Source organism: Elephantulus edwardii, unplaced genomic scaffold (assembly GCF_000299155.1).
Source record: "Elephantulus edwardii isolate Elephantulus edwardi_28Jun2011 unplaced genomic scaffold, EleEdw1.0 scaffold00001, whole genome shotgun sequence".
Taxonomy (NCBI): domain Eukaryota; kingdom Metazoa; phylum Chordata; class Mammalia; order Macroscelidea; family Macroscelididae; genus Elephantulus; species Elephantulus edwardii.
In genome coordinates this window covers 11,545,336-11,564,299 of record NW_006399751.1, presented here as the reverse complement: position 1 = coordinate 11,564,299, position 18,964 = coordinate 11,545,336, and the positions used below count along the sequence as shown (strand labels likewise).

General features: G+C 37.5%; 1 protein-coding gene across 1 annotated transcript in view; it reads right to left on the bottom strand.

Annotated features, from left to right (window-relative positions):
• Nucleotides 1–18,964, bottom strand: part of CDH8 (cadherin 8, type 2) — a 451,012-nt gene that overhangs the window by 59,365 nt on the left and 372,683 nt on the right. Inside the window, exon 10 of the mRNA XM_006878719.1 lies at nt 5,364–5,481. Coding sequence (XP_006878781.1) covers nt 5,364–5,481 — 118 coding nt within the window. The remainder of the gene's footprint in view (nt 1–5,363; nt 5,482–18,964) is intronic.

The following is an 18,964-nucleotide window of genomic DNA, read 5'->3' as shown; positions in this document are numbered from 1 at the left end:
CACTGGGTCAATCCAGCTCATCCAAAGTAATGTGTTCATGACCAAACCCGGATCTCCTGACGCTACTCCGGTGGTTCATACATGTTCCTTTCCCCCCCTTTTCCTCCTCTCTGGATTTTAATATCATTATTATATTTCAAATTTGTCTTTCTATCACAATGCCCTTTCAACTGTGATGCACTGCTGAGCAGATTTCTTGCAAAACATAATAGTGAAGGGACAAAGATTTCACAATTGCCAGTGAGACTCTTCTCAAGATTACCATGTTAAAAATAAATTTAACAAAGATTACTTAAAAAGAAATACTTGTGTAGAGTTAAAGATCCACAAAGACTTGGTAAAGAATGAAAAGATGTAGCAGTACTACTGCCTGGGCAGTTAGGGAGGAAGGGATTAACATAAGGAGGACTGTGTTCTCCTTTACTAAAGAGGCATTTTTGTGTGCATGCCAGACTAGGAGCTCTGTGGGGCCTGGTGGTAAGAAACTGCCTTGGAAACCAAAAGGCACATGGTTCAAATGCCCCAGCTGCTCTGTGGGAGAAGGAAGGACAATCTTCTTCCATGCAATTAACAGCCTCTGAAAATGCACTGGAGGGTCAGCTACGGGTCAAGTCTGACTCAGTGGTACTTGACAACATAGTTACAAAAGATGCTTGGGTTAGCACTGTTTATAGGGAGTTGCACTCTTAATCCAAACATGGCTCCTGGTTGATAGTTCAAATCCACCAGTGTACCCATAGGAAATAGATGGACCCACTGAAACCCCACTCTGTGTGTGTGTGTGTATCTCTATGTATATATGGAACTTTGGTAGCTTAGAGGGTAAGTGTTTGCACTGTCAGCCCAAAGGCTTCAGTCTGAAATCACTAGCTCTTCCATGGAAGAGAGATGACCATTCCCCCCCGCCCCAATTTGCTTTATAGTCTTGCAAATTGGAAGTAAAGACAATTCTACTTTGTCTTATAGGGTTGTTGTGAGTCAGAATTTTTAAAAATGGCATTAGGGTGGTGATCTCTCTCTCTCTCAAACTCACATATTTCTGTAGAAGACATGAAGACTCCCACAGCATGACACGGCTTTGCAGTCATCACAACAATTTTTGTTTTACTGTAACAGGCAGGTTAGAGAAGAGGAGATAGGTTTCTGCAACCCTGGGCTGAAAAAGATATCCCAGTGCTGATGAAAGCTTCATTTTTCTTCCCTGTCTTTTTAGGTCCAATCGTTGACAATGTTCCATTTTCATGGTTAGAATAGAAGACAATGCTCAAATGTGGCCAGCAAAATTCCCTTTTCTATAAATCCACCCAACTGGAATGTAGAGAGATTGGCATATGAGCCTCGTCATTTAGTAAATTCAAGGTGCTGTGATTGTTTGGTATGTACGTATGTTATGCATGGTTCATCATGTGCTTGACCTTTGAGCGCCTGCATCACTATAAAAAGTTGCTTTCCTCCTCTGGCAGACAGATAATTTTCATAAATGCAGAAAGAGAATTATTTGTGAAATCACTCAACTGTGTAGGAGACAAGAGACAGCTAATTTCTCTCTCATTTTGACTTGATTATGAATTAATCAACTGAAAACTGTATTAGCTCAGTTCTATGTAGGAGAGGAGACAGATCATGGCAACTTCAAATTGAAAGATCCTGTCACCAGCTCCTGAGAACCCTCTCCTTAAGAGGTCCATACAATACAAGGTTCGCCCATCTGTAAGTCATGGATTTGACTCTTCTGTCTCAAAATCATAACCTTGCTAGAGTGCTGGAACCTAAAAATCATGAGACTGTGAATGAGGAAGCATAAAATATTGACCACTTAATATTATATCGATAATGAAAAATCAATAGCAAAGAGCAAATTAAATTTGGTTCTATCTGTATTTCAAACACATACATGATGTTCTTGCATGTACAGCATACCTATAGACAGCAGAGCTAATCCTTGTCCAGTCTTGTGTCCGCCTCAAAATCTCTGCCATGCTCAAGGTCATTGCTATGGCCACTACGTCAATCCATCTTTTTGACGGCCTCGCCCTCTTTCTCTGACCCTCCACCTTTCAGAAGAAGATGTCCTTTTCTAGAGACTGGTTCTTTCCAACAATAAGCGTGAATCATGCATATGTATGTACAGATACACAAACATATGTAAATATATGTTGTTGTTATTGTTGTAGTTGATGTTGATTGCCGTCAAGTCGAGTATGACTCATAGTGACCCTATGAACAAATGGCCTGAAGCCCCTCTACAACATTTATCAAAATTCATAGTGTTTCCAGAGGCATGTTATTTAGGAAGTGGATGCCACTATAGCATTTTGAAATTATACAACAAATTTTTGTATATGAATTTTTGCTGCTTGTGTAGCTTGCTCTATTTATAGGAAATTGGTAGCAGGTATTAAGAATTAAACTATCACAGTTTAATTTTTTTCGCATGTCTTAATTATATCTACACATAAAAAAGAGTCAAAATGTGTTTGCTAGATTCACATTAACTATGAAAATCAAGGTGCCAGATAGTAGTACTTTACGGAGCAAGATTCATAAATTTCTGATCTAGGGAAAGAGAGACGGAGTACAATTTTACATATCTCTCCCAAAGTCCTAAGGGTTCATGATTTATTCTGTGGCGGAGATGTTGAATATTTGGGTCTTAAATTTAAAGTCTCAGTGAACATATGTCCTAGTTTTCCTCAGTTTTGGTTTATGGCTGTTTCTAGGCATAAATATAAATAGCTATTCCTTTCACTTTAAAAAATGTCCCAGTAGGAACAATAAATTACAAAGTCACTGTTTGCAAAATAAATAAATACACAATTTAAAATTAACCATTGTGAGACAAAGAGTATTCATTCTATCCCAAACCATTTCACACTCGTGACATCTTCTTTCTGCAGTTATTACACATACTCAGCCCCACCCACCCAGACACACACATAAGGAAAAGTTTTAATTTCCATTTTATAGTCTTAAAAATTATTTTACTATAGGGTTTATGGACATGTGTAAGGTGACCAGTGGAGTGGACCGAGGTTTGTATAGTATATAACTTATTGTTAAGTACCATCCAGTTGATCCTGATTCATAACAGCCTTATGTATAAGAGATAGAAATATGCATTGATCTTATGCCATCTTCACAATCTCCTGTCTTTAGCCCACTCACTGTTGAAGTCACTGTGTCAATTCATCTCACTGAGAGTCTTTCTCTCTTTCTGTGACCCACCAACTTTTCAAGCATGATTCTCTTTTCTAAAGCTTGGCCCCTCCTGTTAGCATGCTTAACTTCTTACTTTCCGCTAATTCCAAAAATTAGAGAATACAAATGAAAGTTAGTATCAAATTTACACATGGAAGACCCAAAGTTTACTCTTCAGAAATACTAAAAATACAATACGAAATAGCACTATTCTATTCATCCAACTCAGACTTAAGTAATGGCTTTGATAGGTCAGCCCTAGAACAGACAAATCTGGAAATGATGCAGGCATTTCCTAGAAGCTCAGAATTTTTGGTAGGGCAAAACTTTCCTTCATAGTGGATTTTAAAATAGAAGGTATTTTAGATGATAAAAATAATGAGTGACATCTATTAACTCACAATCAAAAAGCCTAGAAAATCACCTACATATAGACTTCCAGCTATTTGGGATGGCTGAAGAGGATTTCATTTCTGACATATTCATATGACTTCCATTAAAAAGAAATCTTGGCAGGAACAAAAATCTAGAGGAACCAAGATAATGAACTAAAGTTCCCAATTAGGGGTGACTAATAAATGAACACTCCATTACTGAAAAGAAAGATCATATTTCTGCCTCTTTAGTGTTTATGACAAATGGAAGCAGATTAATGAATGATATTTAAATAATAACCTTCTCGTTGATTGATCTCTTCAAGTATCACCAAAGAACTAAGTATCATTATGCCAAATGGTAAGACCACACTATTTTTAACAAGAGCCGAAGGATGCTATTTTATTTTATAAAGGACAGGACCTCCTTTAAACAGAATACGACAGATAATCTCAATAGATGAATGGAGTTCTACTCTGGTGGCCTAGAGGTAAGAAGCTGTGCTGCAATCCTGAAGGCATGCCGTTCGAATCCATCAGCTGCTTTGGGGGAGAAAGATGGGCAGTCTCTTCCCATGCAATTCACTGCCTCTGAAAACCCACTGGAAGATGAGCTATATGTAGACTCTGACTCAACAAGACACAAAATCAACAGTAATTGACACAACAACAACAGCAACTGTATAGATGGAGCTTTGGTGGCCAGGTGGGTAAGAAGCTGCATTGCTAATTCAAAGGTAGGAGATTTGAATTGACCAGCTTCTCTGAGGAAGATGGGAAATTTCCTCTCATGTGATTTACAGCCTCTGAAAACCTTTAAGACAATTCTTTGGCATTCCCAGAGAGAATGGAGGCACTAAGCTAATGGACTGTCAGCTATGACCCAATTCTGATATGACAGCACCTAACAACAAATTAAGTATAGTTTTTTAAATAGATAGAAATCCAAACACATGCCTATAGCAATACTAGAAGTTAAACCAAGACAATGTATGTATTTGGGTATTCATTCTAAGTCAACAAAAAAATGAGATCTCCTTTCACCTGAGTCAAAAGAAACACTTAAAATCTTTGCTAAAGATACTACAGTTGAGGAAACAAAATTTATCCCCCTAAGATCCCAGAGACAACACCCTTGTTGTTTTTAATTATCTCTGACCTTTTTATGCAATAGAAAATAGGGGAAATAGTTCATCCAAACTTTGCCCTCAAAGTATAATGAAATAAGTTGAATGTGCTTTGTGAGTGAGAGATTAGACAATAAAATCAGTTCATATTATTGCCAAAGTAATACTGATAAGGACTGTCCTTCAAGAAGGATTCTCTGATCTAATTGCTATTGTCAAAGTAGGAATGAGCTAAAAACAAATAACTCTAATGTGTACCCGCAAAGCAGGCAAAATTAGACTAGGCTTTCCCTAAAGGCTTGGTAAACATTCAATTAAAACTTTACAACTGCAAAGTGCAAGCCAGCTCCTTCTTTATCAGATATCTCAGAGTTCCTGGAGTTTTCACAGGGGTTCAATCCTACTCTTCATTTGGTAAAGGTAAGATGATGGAAGTATTCCCTGGGATAAAATTAATTTCCACATTAATAATTTTCTTATCTATTGTTTCAGTATTGGAAAGGTTGAAGTGATGTAATTACCATGCCATTAGGCTGATAAGCTGGATTTCAACTGCTCATAGATGAATAAAAAAAATTAATGCTATTTTAAGCCATTATAACGAATTCACAATTGTATTTTCTAATGTATGCTTAACCCTGTCTCACACAGCTGATGTATTTACCTTCATTTTTCTTGATGGTGAAATTTGGATTGTTGACCATTTCTGGAAGAAGACTGTATAGGAAATAATGTCCATTTTTAGGATCATCTCTGTCCATGGCACTCACTGTTTGAATGACCTGTAACATAAAACCTGACATTAGCACTTCAGTGACATCCAAGAGCTTACGCTGTCTTTAAAAAGCTAAGTGATGTTCCTTTTGTGGTCCAGTATTTTGGCCTAAGGATACTTTTTTTTTTCAGCTTTCTAAATTATCCTGGATGGTCTGTGCCAAGGACAAGGAGAGACATTCATCACTTTAAAACCCCAGCCTTGATAAATTGATGAAAATGAAGATCATTACCTTTATGCCCATTTAAGTGTCTGTGGCTTGGAATAGCAATGTTAAGTGAATTTGAAAATTCCGCTGAGAAAGGATAGGTTTCTGGCCAAGTCTGGGCGGACAGGGGTCTTTTAAGAGTATAACTTGGAATGGTTGCAATAGTTACAGTGTGGCTCCTGGTAGGGTGCTCAAATAAGGGACTTATCTTGAATCCTAACGCTCGCCTTCACTGCACATTAGGTTAGCTGAACTCGCCAAACAGAATGTTCCAGAACATACCCAGCACTGCAGGCAGCCTCGATGACGAGGTGCATCTGTTCGCTCACCATAATGAACCCTTGTTTTAAAGTCAGTGGATAAAACATGCGAACAATGCTTTGGAGTGTATCCTGAGATGAATAAATTATAAGGATTAGAAGAATTACCACTGTGTAGAGAGCTATTTGGATACATGCAGATACTCGGAATTGGTGCCGGTTGAGCGTGCTTGTTGCATTTGCAAAGCTGCATTACCTCAGTACTCAATTCCTTCTTGGGATGGCATAGAATTATCTTAATAATTCATATTTCTAATTCTGTGATATAATTGCTTCAATGTGAAACACTGGACAACATCTAATAATAGGAAATTATATTCCTCTTGCAAATAACTAGCATAATTTCTTCCCCCCCCAAAATTGCATGAGACGCATGACATTCAAGGAAATACTAAAATTTCCTTTAAGAGATACTGACAGAGAAATGCTCTCAAGTTTATGAAATTTAAATAGTGTCAAAAGGATGCCTAATCTATTATGTCTCATTCAACTTTGCCTATTTCTTTAGATGAGAGAAAAATGGATCACTTCTTCTTGAGATGTGAAAATCATTAATTTGTAACTTATTACCTCCACAAGAGTAAGAATCACTATTTCTGAACATTTTAGTGGTGGTGGTATTTTGTAACGTGTTGGGCACTTGCTATTTGACAGGTGATACTATTAATATTCTTTTGAAGCATAAATGAAAACAATTCCTCTCAAATTCCTTTTTTTCCCCTAATAGGGTATATTTCCATTTTTAAGAGGGCTCTGGTGGCCTAGTGGTGAAAATCAGTGCTGCAATCCCAAAAGCATATGGTTCAAATCCACCAGCTGCCAATCTCCTCATGGACAATAACTGCCTCTGAAAACCCACTGGCTGGTCAGACAAGAGTTGGTTCTGACTTCGTGGTACACAACAATATCATTCTTATTTTTCATATGTTTTACTTATGGTAATGACCTTATTTGACGTCTTAGGACTACTTACGATTATACTCAGCTAGAGTGTCTCTCTCTCTCTCTCTCTATATATATATATGTACAAAAAATATCTCATAGATAGGCATTGTCTACTTATTGTCATTAACAGATTGGATTCTGGCTGGAAGGAAGTCACATGTTTCACTATTCATGATATTATTTTGATGGAGTTAATTATCCTTGAAATTTCATCTTCATATATGACTAAAATGCATCTAAAACAATATATTTCTCATTAGGGAGCCCCAGCAGCTTAATGGTAAGAAGCTGCACTACAATCCCAAAGGGACTTGGTTCAAATTCACTAGCTGCTCCATGGGAGAAAGATGGACAATCTGCTTCTGTGAGATGAACCGGCTGGGGGGGTCCATTCTCACTTGATGGTACACTACAACTGTGGCCTGGTGGCCAATGAGGTGTGCTGCCAACCCAAAGGCATACTGTTTGAGTCCATCAGCTGCTCTGTGGGAGAAAGATGGGCAATCTCTTCCTATGCAATTCCTCATCTTAGCAAACTCGTTAGAGGGTTAGCTATGAGTCTATTCTGATTGACAGCACATAGTAACAACACCTTCTCATGAGATTATTTTGGTTAGTACGAAGTAACTTATGCATATGACTTGACACAGTGCTGGTTCTAGTTAATGCTCTAGTTAGTGTTGCTATTTAAAAAACCCAAAAAAAAAAACAACAAAGCACAACACATTACCATGTCATTGACTCAAAGCAACCCCAAAGAACAGAGCAGGGCTGCCTCAGGATTTCTAAGTCCATATTATGAAATTATGTTGTTGATCGCCTTTGAGTCAAGCACAACTCATAGCAACCCTATGAACAAAAGACTTGAAGCCTCTCAACAACTATCAACATTTGTCAAAGTTCATAGAGTTTCCAGAGAGGCATGGTGTTTAGGAATTGATTGCCACTCTTGCTTCCAACAACAACAACAATAAGAACAACAACTGCCCATAGGTTTTCCAAGGCTGTAAATTCTTACATAAGTGGATTGCCACATCTTTCTCCCGCAGAACAACTGATGGGTTTCAAACTTAAGATCTTTAGGTTACCAGCTGAGTGCTTGACCACCAGTAGGACTAGGGGCAGTTACTTCTACCCTATTCTGTAATGTTTCCGGGAGTCAGAATGGACTCAGTCCTAACGGGTGGGCGATTCATGACTTAGTGAACTCATTACACCCAGGGAGAAGCCCAACCCTTTCAGCTTGGAGAGGAGTTTAATTGCATGAACATATCTCATTCTGGTGGCTTAGTGGATACGGAGGAGTTGCGCTGCCAATCCAAAGGCAAATGTTGCAAAACTCCAGTTGCTTCAAGGGACAAAGGTGGGGAATTGTCTCCTAAGCAGTTTACAGCCTCCGAAAACCTGATGGATGGTCAGCTTGGAGTCAGCTCCCACTCGAAAGTCATGAGATGAGTATATGTAGATACCTAATGTGGACATTTAAGTACAGTAAAGAACTCTGGGCTTAGCATTGTAGAATAAGTATGAGTGACTGCACAAAGAGGAAGACTTGAAACAGAGGAAATCATTTTGTAAACAGCCTACAGGTATGAATATCTAACAGAAAACTCAGAGGTGTTCCTTCATCTGTTAAAGAATCATCCTAGATGTTCACATCTGAAAAGACATAAACCCAAAATCAAATGATTGCCTTTGATAAGAGACTTCTTTCACTGGCTACAGAAAAGTTACTTGTAGGCAAGTGTAAATACTTGTCTTAATCCTGTAGGACTCCATAGGACTTCTATTATTGCTAAGTCTGATTGTTGAAATAGGTCCTGAAGCATGAGAGTTCTTTCAAACAAATGAAGGAAAGATTTGTGTGTGTGTGTATGCTGACGTGTAAATTAGCCTAAAGATGGGTAGTCTCCTCCCATGCGGTTTACTGCTTCTGAAGACCGCCTGGAGGGTCAGCTATGAACCAGTTCTGACTTGATGATACATAGTAACAATAGAGTGAACAGAGTTGCTTATAAACAATCCCACTCATAATATTACAAAGCAATTTTCTGTGAATAGATTCATTGATGCTGACTAGTGTGTGTATATGAAAGGTATTAAATTAACTTAGTCACCTTCACCCAGAAATGCAAGAATTTTTTTGTGTGATTGCAATGCAGCTTTTTAGTACTAGGCCATCAGAGCTCCAACAGATCACCTCCACTCAGAGATGCAATCATTTCATTCAGTGGAAAGAAGGAACGCAACTATTTGCAATACCACATCTGCGATGTTTGGTTTATGGACCGAATCTGCAAGAGACACTCTTTTTAACAATTTTTTCAAATGCAACAATTATTTTGACATGGAATTTATCAAGCACCACTACCTATTTATATTTAAAATATCTGGAGGAATGTCAGCCTTCTGGGTGATTCCAACGCACGCTTACATCTGAGAACCATCCTTTGGAATCAAGGGAAAATATTGCATTTCACAGCTTACTTCTTATTCATAAAGAAAGCTTATACTGTCAAGCCCAAGTCAAGCTCAGTGCACGAGGCATTGGAGAAAGTGATTGAAATGATGAATGGGAAATCATTTTCCAAATAGCTCAAAACTGACTCTGCTTAAGATTTTGGTTTCAGTCATATTTTAATTTAATGCAGATGACCACAACCTGGATATTTTATCTAAAAGAAGAGGTTCAGTAGATAATTTAAAATATTTTTACGCCATTAAAATGCCTTAAGATATTCATATTAAAAAGGTGGAATTTTCACTGAGGTAATAGCATCTGAGCAAACTAATCTTCAAACAAGAGAAGAGAAAGAATAGCAGATTTATCTAAGAATGTGCGTGTCCACAGAGCTGATTATTCAAGCATCCTGCGTGTATAGCAAATGGACACTGGACATATTTCCCATTTGGAGTTGTTATAAAATTAGTTGATTTTAAAAGAATAATTAGACAGCTATTTGGTAGAAATAATAAGAGCTTTCTAAAGAGGACATACATATTTGCCGTCTATATAATTTACATATTGCATTTCTATTGCTAGAATTACAGCATAACAGAAAAATCCAAACAAAAAACTGTTTGATGATTATTTGTGGAGCCATTTTAAGGAAATGTGGAGGAAAATGGAAGAACGGGTAGGGTACATGGGGACTTGATGAGAAGGGATTACAAATGGCATAAATCAAGAATAATTCACTATCTGCATGTATTCAATGTATGAATTGATTCAATGTATGTGAATGATTGCAAATAACACAATATACATGCATGAAACACAATAATACACACACACACGCCATCAGACAAATAGCATATTCAGAATGCTGGGATGAAGGGTGAATTTCAGTGCCGTGCTCAGATTTCTATGAAGGCATACTCTTACTCTTTGAGACTATTGATTTGAAATCCAATAACTTTCTCAATACATGCAATTGGTTTTAAAGAGTTACAGGGCTTTATTCTAACTCTCAGATAACACAACCTTCCTTAAAGTGAAGAATGCTTTAAAGCACTCACTGAAGTATATCAAGGCTAATTCCTTACCACCAGATCAAGAGGCAATCTCAGACGGAAGTTATGAAGGATTTAATTTTACTTGACTTCACAGTCAACGTCCATGGTAAGAGCAGCCAAGAAATCAGAAGACATGTTACGTTGGAAAAAACTGCTGTGAAGGACTTCTCCAAAGTGCTAAAAGCAACAATGTCAGTTTAACAACCCAGGTGCGCTTGGTCCAAGACATGGTATTTTCAATTGTTTTCTATACACTTGAAAGTTGGACAACGAATAAGGATGACAGAGGAAGATTCGATGCCTTTTCAATATGGTAGATGCTATGCTATGCTATGCTATATATACTATGTACCCTTGAGTCAGAACCAAGTCATAGCTGACCCTCTTGTGGGTTTTCAGAGGCAATGAATCACAAAGGAATAGACTGTCTGTCTTTCTCCCATGGAGCAGCTTGTGGATATGAACCACTTACCTTTGGTTTGGCAGCCCAACTCCTTACACTAAGACTACCAGAAGACCAAACAAGTCTGTTGTAGAGGAAGTATGACTAGGGTGCCGCTTACAGACAAGGATGGTGAAACTTCCTCTCACATCTTTTGGAAATGCCAGGAGATGTCATTCCTTGGAAAAGACACCATGCTGGGAAAGGTCAGAGAAAGAAAGGGAGACACTGATAATGAGAAAGGGAGACTCATGATAATGAGCCCAGGAACAGCAGAGGTCATGAGGATGGCATGTTGCTATCTGTCCTCTGGTGGTCTAGTCATGAGAAGCTGGGTTGCAATCCCAAAGGCACACGATCCAAATCCACCAGCTGCTCCTCAGGAGAAGGATGGGCATCTCCTGTACAACTTACAGCCTCTGAAAACCCACTGGAGGGTCAACTATAGTTTGGTTTAGATTTGATGGCACTCAACAACAACAATATGAGTATTAGAGGACTCAATGACTCTTAATAATAATAACAATTCTAAGAGCTCTGGTGGTATATGTTTAAATAACTTCTAACATATGTTTAAATAACTTCTAACTGAAAGGTCAGAGGTTTGAACCCATCATCTTTCAACAAAGGAGACATATATGGTACCATTTCCATAGGTCTTTCCAGTCATAGAAACCCTATGAGACAGTTCTACCCCAAATTTACAGCCTTTATGAGTTGAAGTTGATTTTATGGATTTAGGTTTGGGATTATTTTTATTTATCATAACTCTAGGAGTTCTAATGGCACAAGGTTTAAAGTGCTAAACTAATCACTTTCATGATTTTACCGAAAAGAAGGTTGAACGTTCAAATCCACCAGGGGTTCCATGGGATGAAACTCAGATATATTTCTATTTCTATAAAGATTACAGTCTAAGAAACTCTGTGTCACAAAGAATCACTATTTGTCAGAAGCAACTGAGAATCAAAACCATCATAATTCAATTATGACTTTGTTTTCCAAATTTATCCATCAATGATAAGTAATAAGACATTTATGACATTATTTTTTCCAAAATAGCTTGTTAAACTTTATTTTGGACAATTTAGCTAAAAAATACTTAATTTTACTTGAATCCACAATCAATAACCATGGTAGTAGCAGTTAAGAAGTTAAAAAAAAATGTGCTCCATTGGGGAAATACCCTTTCAAGAACTTCTCCAAAGTTCTGTTAAACAAAGATGTCAGTTTAAAGACTAAGATATTCCTGACTCAGGCCATGGTAGTTTCAATTGCTTCTTACATATCTGAGAGATTTGGACAATTAATTACGAAGAAGAATTGAATCCTCTGATTTGTCATGTTGGTGAAGAGTATTGAACATATTGTGTCAAAAGAACCGCAGGAATAGCATCCACTTCCTAAACACCATGCCTCCGGAAACTCTATGAACTTTGATAAACGTAGGTACTTGTAGAGGGGCTTCAGGCCTTTTGTTCATAGGGTCGCTATGAGTCGTGCTCGACTCGACAGCAATCAACAACAATAATCTATCTTGGAGGAAGTGCTACTAGAGGGTTCCTTAGAAGCAAGGATAGTGAATCCTCATCTCATTTGCTTTGGCATATCTTCAGGAGGAAATAGTCTTGGTTAGGGAGATGGCCAGAAAAAAAAAAAAAAGGAAGACCCTTAATGAGACAGGTTGACTCAATGACTTCCACAATGGACTTAAGCATGCCGGATGTGGATGAAGCAGGATAGGGCAATGTTTAGATCTATTGTTTACAGGGTCACGATGAGTCACTATTGACCCAACAGCACCTCTAATAGTGAACAAAATATTTATGAGCTATATTGTTGCTACTATGAGCTTTTGTAATATAAGCAGCCAGCAATAAACACAATGCTGATTACATGGACTTTTAAAATGCATTAGAATACTGTGGAATCTATTAGAATATCCTGGATGAATTCCTATAGATGTTATTCACTGATTTGTTCTTAAGGGCCTGGCAAGGCAATATATAATGAGCGTGGTTTTTCTTTTGTTTTCTTTCCTTCACAGTAGGATAAAATTAGCAATAAATTAATACATGAATTAAGAGATTATTCCAGGCATTTAATTTTAATTTTTTTTTTAGCATCACGGCAACAATGGGCTCAAGTATGTTGAAGATGGTGAGGATGACAAAAGAGAGGACAAATTCAGAGTCGTTGTTCCCAAGTTCACTATGAGTCCTAATTGACTTGACAGCACATAACAACTACAACAAAAACAACAACAATCCCTACATACCTTTGAGAAGTAAATATGTATGAGCTACAACACCTAAATGTGTCAAAGATAGTATAGCCTCTATTTCTGAGCTCTGTGCTCTCTCTCCTCATCATCCATTTCTATCTATCTATCTATCTATCTATCTATCTATCTATCTATCTATCTATCTATCTATCATCTATCTAATCTATCTATCTATCTATCTATCTATCTATCTATCTATCTATCTATCTATCTATCTATCATCTATCTATCTTTCTCTCAGTCTGTCTCAAAACCTTGTTGGCATATATACATTCTACATATTATGCCTACTGCTGTGTATTTAAGTTATATTGTGGCTTTTGAAACCAAAATCAAACTTGCAGCCCTCAAATAGTTTCTGATTCATACTGAACATGTAGAACAGAGTGTCCAAGGCAAGTATGGAAGCAGACTGCCACCTCTTTTTCCAGCAAAGCAACTGTTGTGTTCAAATCACTGACCTCTGCTCAGCAACTGAGCACTTCAGCCCCTGTACCTCATGGGCTACTTTACTTGTACTGGGGCTTAGATCTTCAGTATTTTGCAGCGTGCATAAGGATAAGTTCAACTCTTCTTCCTACCCATGAAAACTTTTTTTACAATTATAATGTTTCCTCCTATTAGTCTGATTGATGTTGTTATGTACCGTCAAGTCAACTACTACTAGAGATCCTATAAAATAGAGATCTAAACCTTGCCCTATCCTGTGACTTTCTTGTGATCTCTAAAAGTGCTGCAGTCCATTGTTGCAGTCACTCTAAGTGTCAATCCAACTTGTTGAGGGTCTTTTCCTTCTCTGACACAGCACATTTCCCCAACGTGATGTCCTTTTCCAAGGACCCATGGAAAATATGTTCAAAGCATGTGAGCTGAAGTTTCACCATCACTACAATTCTAAATTTTTCTTGTTTGGTTTTGATCAATAAACACAACACAAGCTTTGGGTGTCCTAGCTTTATCTCGAAGTATGGAAAAAGTGAGAGTGGACTATCTTTCTGAACTTCCTGGAATGATCTCAAGGCTTCTGGAAGGTATAGTGATCTTCGAGTAAGATCCAGGAGTAATATCCAAAATCATACAAGCAATTTGCAGCCCAGTCACTTTCTTAGGAAATATGGATTTCCCTCCTCAAATCAATCTGTAGTGACATGTACTAGAAAGTCTAGAAGGTGATGGAAAGGAGATTGATGAGAGGAAAGTTAATTTAATGAAAGTTCAAACTAGATATTATAATTTTTGGTTTTCTATCAAAGCCTCTGCCTGTTATATCCAGGTCAATTGTCTTCATCAATAATAACTTCCCTGCAGTACTAACTCCTTCCTGAGGAAGAATGGTGTTGCATTTAAAGCAAAAAAGATAATGTCAAAATCTATCCTAAAGTACGATATTGGGAGGGATAGGACACTATCCACATGCTCACAACAAAGAAGACTTAATATAATTATTATTTAAATATATGCACCAACAACTAAAAAAAGGGCAAAAATTAAAGACTTTTACCAATTTTTGCAGTTTGAAATTGGTGAAATATGCAGTCAAGGTGCCACAACTATTATTGGTGACTGGAAAGCCAAAGTTGTAAGCCAGGAGGAAGGAATGATATAAAAAACAGAAATGAAGCTGGACATCAAAAGATTAAACGTTGTATGTTATGATTTAGCCATAGCAAATACAAAGCTATGTCCTATAAAAGACAAAAGGCATCTTTGCACATGGACCTTATCTGATGGACTGCACAGGAATCAGACTGACTACACTGGTGGAACGAGGTTTTTGAGACGCTCAGTATTAACAGTCAAAACCAGGTCAGACCCTAGCTGTGCAATAGACTCATACTGATGCCGTTCAAACTAAATTAGCTGGAGAAAATGAAAATAAGCCCACAAGAACCAAAGTGAAGCTGAAGAAAATGAAAACAAGTCCACAAGATACAAAATACAGCCTTGTGTCGATCCCACTGAAATGTAAAAATCATCTATAGGATAGGATTGAGGCACTAAACACTAATTATTGATGACCAGATGAGTTTGTGGGATGAAATAAAAGATATCCATGAGGAGGGCAACAGATTTTTACAAAGACAGAAGGGGGAAGAAAGTCCAAAATAGATGACAGAAGAGACCATGAAAATACACTAGAGAATCAAGAAGCCAAAACAAAGGGACGAAACGTCAAAATAAAAGAGATGAAAAGAAAAGTTGCTCAAGTAAACAAAGCAAAATATTACAATGGAATGTGCCAAGAGCTGGAATTGGAATTTAAAAAAGGGAAGAACTTGACAAGCATTTCTAAAGCAGAAAAAACTGGAAAAACAAATTCAATCCTCAATTTATAATATTGACAGATATCATGGGTTAAATCTTGAATGATCTGGAAAGCATCAAAAGCAGATAGAAGTATTATACAGAATTATCATACCAAAAAGAATTGGTTGACACTGAAGAATTTCAGGAAATACCTATGAACAAGAGCCAATGGTACTGAAAGAAAATGTTCAAACTGTACTAAAGACACTGGCAAAGGAGAAGGCCCCTAAAATAGATGGGATACCATTTGACATGCTTCAAATAACAGATGCAGCTCTGGATGTGCTCACCAATCTATGCCAGGAAATCTGGAAGACAGATACTGGGCTGAGTGACTAGAAAAGACCTGTATTTATTTTCATTTCCAAGAAGGACAATCCAACAGGGTATGGAAATTATAGAATAATATTATTAATATCACAGACAAGCAAAATATTGCTAAGGATCATCCAAAAAACTAAATCAAGAGAGAATTGTCAGAAGTTTGAGTTAGCTTTGTAAGAGGCTGTGGCATCAGAGCTAACACTTGATTTCAGACGTATCCTGGCTGAAACCAGACAAAACCCAAAGAATATCTCTTTGTGTCTTATCGACTACACAAAAGTACTTGAATGTGTAGGTCTCAACAAACTATAGCTAACATGGAGAAGACTAGGAATCCCAGAACACTTAATTGTGCTCCTGTGCAACTTATACCTAGACCAAGAAGGTACTGTCCAAAAAGGGAAAGGGGACACTGCATGGTTTAAAATTGGGAAAAGGAGTGTCAGGGCTGCATCCTGTCTCCATACTTATTTAATCTATATATTAAACAAATGACTTGAGAAGCTGCCTTCCATGAAGAAAAATACGGCATCAGGGTAGGAGGAAACCTCATGGATAACCGGTGTTATGCAGATGACACAACCTTGCTTGAAGAGAGTGAGGAAGACTTGAAATGCTTGCTACAAAAGATCAAAGGACACTGCCTTCAATATCAGTTGGATTTCAACACCAATAAGACAAAAATCTCCCGCCCCTGGAGTGATGAACAACATCATGATAGAGAAAATATTAAAATTGTCAATAATTTCATCTCACTTGGATCCAAAATCAACATCCTTGGTACCAGCAGTCAGAAGATGTATTATATTGAGCAATTCTTCTCTCAGGAACCTCTCCAAAGTACTGAGGAGAAATAATACGAGCTTGAAGACGAAGGTGCTCCTGATTCAGGCCATGGTCTTTTCAATTACTTGCTATGCTTCTGAGAGCTGAATAATGGATAAAGAGGATAGAAAAATGGATGCTTTGAGTTGTTGTTTTGGAGAACACTGAAAATCCTTGGGACTTCCAAAAGAACAAACATACATGTCTTGAAAAAAGTACAGCCAGAGTGCTCTTTGGAGGCAAGGATGGTGAAGCTTCTTTGCACCTACTTTGAACATGTTGTTAGGAGAGGTTATTCCTTGGAAAGGGATATCACGCTAGGAAGGGTGAAGAGTAAGAGAGAGTGCGAACTCCAACGAGACGGAGAGACACAGTGACTGCAGAAATGGTCTCAAGCGTGTCAGAGAGGATGAGGGACGGCACAGGATAGGAAAGGGTTTCGATCCATTGGGATTGCTTTCAACTCGAAGGCCCCTAACAATAACATATCTTAGAGCAAGTGTCTTTCACTTGAGAAAGAAAGGAATGGTCCATTAATGGACACTGGTTGAGTCACATTTCCCTCCCTTTCAATGTCAAGGGGTATGGATTTGCTTATATTTGCATATTTATGAAGGCATAGTCCATAGTTTTTATTAAATGATCAAATAATCAAGTAATACAAAACAAAAAGAGTTCATTGAAATAAGAGCACATATAAGACAAATCAAATTAATAAAATCGCTCCATTATTTCAGAGATTACCTAGTTCAAATAAAGGCATATATGTATATAGTTAATGAGAATTGGCCAGATATTTTGGATATTTTGCTCTATCTCTATGGGAACTTCCTTTTCCTACCTATTTAAAATGTCTAGTCATGTGACCATATTTTGGTCAATTCTTGCTATGGTAAGAAATTGTACTGTCAGCTCATAGATGAGTAGTTGAATCTACCAGCAGTTCCGTGGAAGAAAGATGGGTAATTTCTGGTGTCATTTATGTCTCTGAGGACTCATTGAAGGTCAGCTGCAAGTCAGATCCAACTCAACAGTCCTTTCTGATTGGATGGTACATAACAACAAAAACAGCATCTCTCTCTCTGTCACTACCCCTGAGACAGGAGACATTAAGTAAAGCTAAGGTCCAAGTCTATACACCTTAGAGCTGGGGCTCAAATTTCCTAACTATAATGCTTTCTTCTTCTGTGAGTTGTGCTCTGATAGCAGTATTTCTCTTAATGATTCTTTTAAAAGTTTGCTCCAATACTGGTATATGTCTTCTACTAATTTACCACCTCTTTACTCCACTCAAAATGAAATGAAAGTTATGTTTTATGCATTATGTTGAGGGCATAAATTTCATCACAGATTTAAAATCAATCCTGTCTCCTTCTATGCAGATAGACCCTGAAAGATGCCTGCTGGCAGGAAAGTTAAAATTAAATCTCTCATATTTATTGTTTTCATGAGTGTTATAAAATGCTCTAATTTCATTTTATTGTTTCATATTTATTAGAAAAGGATCATCCAAACCTAAAAAAATAAATACATAAATAAAGTGGCAGACTCATTCAGAGCTGACTTGTAGCAAGGGATGATTATTTTTACTCGTATCATTAAGCTGTGCTTCTCTTTCCTGAAAATCTTCTGGAGACTTTTGAGTAGATTAAGCCTTGCTCATAGGAGTTTACTTTTAAAATGCTCATTCTCAATCAGAATCTTATTCTCAAAATTATTTCTTTTTTAAACAAAAATATATCACACACACAATGGATTTTAAAGTCCTACTGAAGTGGGAAGCACAGAGAAATCCTAGTAAGTGCTGGAGCTATGGAGCTTTTTAAAAGCAAATTTAGAAATCCATATTTACCATTCACAGCACCTTGATAAGATGCTTATTCCTTTTCAGGCTTTGCTTCCATACTTGTAAGTTATGGGTAGCATCAAGCCTTCAAAGCAGTGGTGTCGATTATAAGGAAGACACATAAATCATGTTAGATAGACCTACAGCTTTATCATTCCATTCTCTACACCTCCACTGCTACCACTTTGGACTAAGAGCCATCTACTGACTCCCAAATGGTCTTCCTGCTTAAATTAGTGTGAATCCAGAGGAATGTGTCTATGTGAGTGTATTCAAATCGAAACCCCCTTTGTTTTAATACCATTGTACTCAGATATTTCCAATTCTTCAAATAAACCATCGTCCTTCTCCCTCCAGGGTTCTTGTATGTGTTCATTCTACTGCCCACGATAGTCTATATGCTAGACTATCACTTTTTCTTTGTTCCTGTCCAGTTGCATAAATATTTTGTTCAGGCTTCCTCTCAAAGTGTT